Source organism: Saccoglossus kowalevskii, chromosome 4, assembly GCF_978046115.1.
Source record: "Saccoglossus kowalevskii chromosome 4, keSacKowa6.1, whole genome shotgun sequence".
Classification (NCBI taxonomy): Eukaryota; Metazoa; Hemichordata; class Enteropneusta; family Harrimaniidae; genus Saccoglossus; species Saccoglossus kowalevskii.
In genome coordinates, this window is record NC_140644.1 from 40562997 (window position 1) to 40569153 (window position 6157).

Sequence of the window (6157 nt, forward strand, 5' to 3'; positions counted from 1 at the left end):
CTACTGCACGTTATAATAGTGTCAACTTGCACCCCAGCGTTTAGGTGTTCATAGTATGAGTGGATATCGAATTGACATACTCACAAATCATCTCAGAGCAAGCCAGGTTTGTAGAATCATTCATATGTTTCGAGAAAATGTAAAATCATTACGTCCGGGGTTTGGGCTATGAACCCAACTGTGGCGGCGATGCCGCGATGTATGGAGAGAGATACATTAAAAAACAAACCATGCATGGCACAGTCCCCGTTAGTTATCACATTTAAGATATATAGTTTTGTTTATAGTAATATAGCTGGAATATAACCATGTCAGGAATATGATTTTTTAACATTAAAAATTACTTTTCCATATTGAGAGATATTGCTCTGGAACCGCATTCAAAATCAGTCATTTTGAATACATGTATATATATATAACATGATGTATAACGAATATATAACATTCAAATATAATTAGTCAAAGCATTTAAGAGATATGGCTCTAGAAGCCCAATCATTAAAACAAAATGGCCGCCAGTCAGCCATTTTTAATCTAATCTGAAAAATAAAATGACGAGCATCAGGAACCCGTAATGTCTAATGTATATACCAAGTTTGAACAAAATCCATTTGTAAACAGCCGAGAAATGGTTGATTTTTAGGATTTTTTCAGGACAAAATGGCCGCCATTCGGCCATCTTTAATCCGATCGTAAAACAAAATGATGTGCATCAAGGTCCTATAATGTCTAATGTATATACCAAGTTTGAACAACATCCATCTGTAAACATCCGAGAAATGGTTGATTTTGATGATTTTTAGCACAAAAATGGTCGCCATTCGGCCATCTTGAATTAGATCGTGAAACAAATTGATGTGCATATGTATAATATCATGTATGATGTATGTGTGAAGTTTGATTGTGATTGGTCCAGGCATTTCTAGGATACAGGTCCGGACGCACGCACAGACACACGCACACACACACACACGCACAGACACGCGGAGGTCAAAACATAAGTCCCCGTTTTCGGACTGCGTCTGAACGGGGACTAAAAATAGTGTACCGGACATAATTTCAATGAAATGGACAATTAACATTAAACAGTCTGTCTGGGATACGTGATTGTATGAATTCTTTACTACTGTGTTATAAGTTAATATCTAGAGACTGGACAGAACACGATGAAGCTAAGTGGGAAGTATTCCTTCGTTTTAGTCACTGACTAAATTATATTTATTTACAGGCCCACAGCAATCTGATTGAAGCAGTGAATATGGCTGGACAACAAAGTCCTCTCACAACACACGTATTAGACACAGCGCTGGGAAGACCTGCCGCGGAGCTGCCGATCACACTTTACTCGAGATCGCCAGAGATGGCATGGTTAAAAATAGCTGCTGGGTGAGTGCGCCCTCACTAGTTGAGTTGTCCTTATGACCATGAAAAAGCTTTTTTCTGCATGTTTTATATAGGGCTAATTGAATTTCCATAGACGACAATGTTAACATATGATGAGATTGCTATATGAAAATGATGAAGAAAAAAATGGCTCAAAAATGGGAAATCAACCATATGAAAAAAAATAACATGTTGGCCAGCTCAAACTCTTGCAAATCTCAGGTAAACAAGACACACCTACTGTATTTGGATTGCACCAAGAGAAATCACTGGAAAAACACCAAGATTAGAACATCCAAATACACACAGAATAAACCCACAGGTACACAGCCGCTAAGAAGTAAACAAAAGACCACATGTTGGTTTCACCTTTGACCCAGGTGATCACGCCCTCAAACAGGGGGCACCTGAGAAAAAAAATATTTAAAAAATGTCATTGGTTCTTGCACGACATTTAAATTGCCATTGGTTGATTAGTGGTATGAGACCTATAATAATAGTTTTTTGGAATGCTCTTTTTGTTTAAACTCTGATGTGAAACTAATCTGTGTTTGCCATGACTTGATGACTTGATGACTGTCAGCGCAATGTTTTCTACTAGTAGTATACCAGTATTCTGCTAAATGTTGCTAAATTAGTTTTTGATCCTGTCATAGTTTTCATCATACTGAATTGACCTTTCCATAATCTTATCAGTTTTATGACAACAAACAGAGTTCTTTGGGAAAGTTAAAACAAAAGTTGACAACAGTGGTGTCAATTTATGTTCAAATACACTGAAGTCAGCTAAGCCATGTACGTTAAAGACCAAACTTGTTTATGAGTACCATTTCTCACTCATTCATTCACTCATTCATTCATTCATTCTCACAGCAAGACAAACCAAGATGGCCGATGTCCTGGCTTACTGACACAGGAGACTTTTCACAATGGAGTTTATAAGATTCATTTTGACACAGGAACATACCACAAAGCATTGGACACTCCGGGATTCTATCCTTATGTTGAGGTAAGTGTCATTACAACTCTGAGTGATAGGAAAGTAAGTAAAAGAGACAAAGACTCAGTGTTTGTCATCTTGACATAATCATGTGATACCAAGCTCCATGGTATAGTTTTATATGTATGATGTTTTGCATTGGGAAATTACCAGATTCTAAAATCATGGGGTTAGTGTGTTGAATAGATTTAGAAATGATGTCATAGTGACATTATACGTATTATAAACGTGTCTATAAAATATATATTTTCTATTTTGAAGAGAAATATTTAACTTTGGCTTACAATAAGTATTTGTATGTATAATTATAATTTTTTAGTCACAGAATTCATTGAACACATATTTTATAAGTTGATTTGTGAAATTGTTCCGTGTAATTATAAAAATTAATAATTTTTATTTTTCTCTTGATAGGTGGTGTTTGAGATTCATGATCCCAATCAACATTACCATGTTCCGTTACTTCTCAGTCCGTTTAGCTATTCCACTTATAGAGGAAGTTGAATTATTTGCACAAATTTTTTAATTTTTTTTTTATTAGTTGGTGACAGTAACTATTATAAATATGTAGTTATAGTCAGTATTCATTGCTACTAAATTAGATCAGATAGTGTCAAATAACTGGTTTCTGTATGTAATTTGATATTATTTCAATTCAGTCAAGATGAAACAATACTGGTAGTTATATTTAGTTACCTCAAATGAACAGTGAGTATCGGTAATCTGAAGTGAAGACATATTCAGTCTTGGCGAAATGAAAACAGAACTTACACCAGTGTATGTCATCAACTACAGCTTATAATAAAAATAGTTGTTGAAATAAAAATGGTTTGTGAATATGTTAATTTTAATACTAATAAAATAAAAATAATATCTATATTGCATCCTTGGAAAGACAATTTTAATTGTTAATAACAATATGTAACTAAATGAAGAGAAAGAATTCTGAATAAACTCGCCCAATACCTTAATTTTTTTTATTACTACTTTTAATTAAATTAAAATTTTCTGATTGAAACACTGGGTTTTATGAAAGAATGAATTTGTTTTACGGACATTCCAAAATATTTATTAAACATTTATCCAGAATGATTCTTTAATCAAATTCAAATGTTATGCTTTCTTTGGCTGTAGGAACCATTTACCCATGAGTCAGGATTTACTGCCGTGAACGTAAAAGATGGTTCAATCAATTTTGTCATCAATCATCTTGTTTCTAATTTTTTGTTTTTCTCAATAAACCGAATAAAAAGAACTCTAAGATCTAGATTCTGCTATCTCAATGTGATGCTTTCAAAGATTCAGCTTAGAACTCACAATTTAAATATGTGCTTATATAAACTAACATCACAAAAATTATTGCTGAATGACAGTTTTAGTACATGTCGCCTGTTGACACTTTGACACATTATTTCTCCAGTTATTTACAATAACGTTCATTCAACTTATGTTGAATAAAAGTGAAAAATACAAGTTCCAAATAGTAACAACACCGTCAAAGCCGGGTATAAAACATGACAACAAAAAGCTGCCTCTGATTGGTCTGACAGTTAGAGGCCGGGATAGCCAATCAGACACCATCTTGTAAGGAGCTTTACACTGACTACAAACCAGCTACAACTACAGAGTACTTACAATGATGGCTTTTAACAATTCTTATCTCAATGCAATTCCGATCTAAATCTCTCTCAAAATATAATCGATTGCTCCTTGTCTCATAGGTAGTCACTCCTGCAAATATTATGACAATTGGTCCCCAGGTATCCTGCTCACGGGGTAAACTAACGCCAACAAAAACATAACCTCTATCGCATGGCAGCGGTAAAAATTGTCAATTGAGGCTTTCACAAAAAGCAGTCAGAAGACGAGCAGTCTGTGGTTTACTCGATCAGATTTGTGCATAATTCATAGTCTGGGAAACTTCAGTCTCAGAACATCATTGGTCAAAACTGCAAGTAACAACTCCAACAAAATACAGTAGATGGCTTATTTAGCTTGGTTTTATTTTCGCCCTGCTCATAGCTAAATGCATTAAATTTAAATCCAGTCAGTATGCAGAGTTAAAAATGGAATGCAATGCTCACTTCACAGACCTGTGAATTTTTAATGTATTGAATATCCCTGTAATATTAACCACGCTGAAATTTAACCCAGGGAATAATTCCCCGCTCCAGATCACCTCATAAAAGACCTCAGTAATCCCTACAATGGTTGCCAATAGTCTTCCATAAATACCTTCAGTAAATATTGCTATATCGACTGACACAAACCGGTAATAGAATTGTTTGATCGTAGTTTTCTTTCATTGCTTTAAATTTAAATGTCATTGCCAGTAAATGCAAGGATGCCAGTGTGCGCTTGCACGCTATGTGTATTTTTGATGTCAAGGTGCATTACATGTTATGTGTATTCTTTATGTCAAGATACGCTTACATGTTATGTGTATTCTTTATGTCAAGATACGCTTACATGTTGTGTGTATTCTTTATGTCAAGGTACGCTTACATGTTGTGTGTATTCTTTATGTCAAGGTACGCTTACATGTTGCATGTATTCGTGATGTCAAGGTACGCTTACATGTTGCGTTTATTCTTGAGTCAAGGTACTCTTGCACGTTGCATGTATTCTTGATGTCAAGGTACATTTACATGTTGCGTGTATTCTTTATGTCAAGGTACGCTTTCATGTTACATGTATTCTTTATGTCAAGGTACATTACATGTTACGTGTATTCTTTATGTCAAGTTACGCTTACACATTGCATGTATTCTTTATCTCAAGGTACGCTTACATGTTGCGTGTATTCTTGATGTCAAGGTACTCTTGCATGTTGCGTGTATTCTTGATGTCAAGGTACACTTACATGTTGCGTGTATTCTTTATGTCAAGTTGCATTTCATTTTACGTGTATTCTTTATTTCAAGGTGCATTACATGTTACATGTATTCTTTATGTCAAGGTACGCTTACTTGTTACATGTATTCTTTATGTCAAGGTGCATTTCATATTACGTGTATTCTTTGTGTCAAGGTACGCTTACATGTTTTGTGTATTTATGTCAAGGTACACTTACTTGTTATGTGTATTATTTATGTCAAGGTGCATTACATGTTACGTGTATTCTTGATGTCAAGGTACGCTTACATGTTAGGTGTATGCTTTATGTCAAACTGCATTACATGTTACATGTATTCTTTATGTCAAGGTGCATTACATGTTATGTGTATTCTTTATGTCAAGGTGCATTACATATTACGTGTAATCTTATGTCAAGGTACGCTCACATGTTACATGTATTCATTATGTCAAAGTGCATTACATATTACGTGTAATCTTTATGTCAAGGTACGCTTACATGTTACATGTATTCTTTATGTCAAGGTGCATTACATATTACGTGTAATCTTTATGTCAAAGTGTGCTTACATATTACTTGTATTCTTTTTGTTAAGTTACACTTACATGTTGCGTGTATTATTTATCTCAAGGTACGCTTACATGTTGTGTGTATTCTTGATGTCAAGATACGCTTACATGTTGCGTGTATTCTTTATGTCAAGTTACGCTTACACGTTACATGTATTCTTTATCTCAAGGTACGCTTACACGTTGCGAGTATTCTTGATGTCAAGGTACGCTTACATGTTGCGTGTATTCTTGATGTCAAGGTACTCTTGCATGTTGCGTGTATTCTTGATGTCAAGGTACTCTTGCATGTTGCGTGTATTCTTGATGTCAAGGTACGCTCACATGTTGCGTGTATTCTTGATGTCA

The 6157-nt window shown here is 34.8% G+C and overlaps 1 protein-coding gene across 1 annotated transcript; it reads left to right on the top strand.

Annotated features, from left to right (window-relative positions):
- Positions 1-3280, top strand: LOC100313757 (transthyretin-like protein). The gene is made up of 4 exons (NM_001168202.1): positions 1-106; positions 1229-1386; positions 2257-2392; positions 2798-3280. The coding sequence occupies exons 1-4, from the start codon at positions 56-58 to the stop codon at positions 2885-2887; spliced, it is 435 nt and encodes a 144-aa protein (NP_001161674.1). The 5' UTR covers positions 1-55; the 3' UTR covers positions 2888-3280.
- The last annotated feature ends 2877 nt before the right edge of the window (positions 3281-6157 follow it).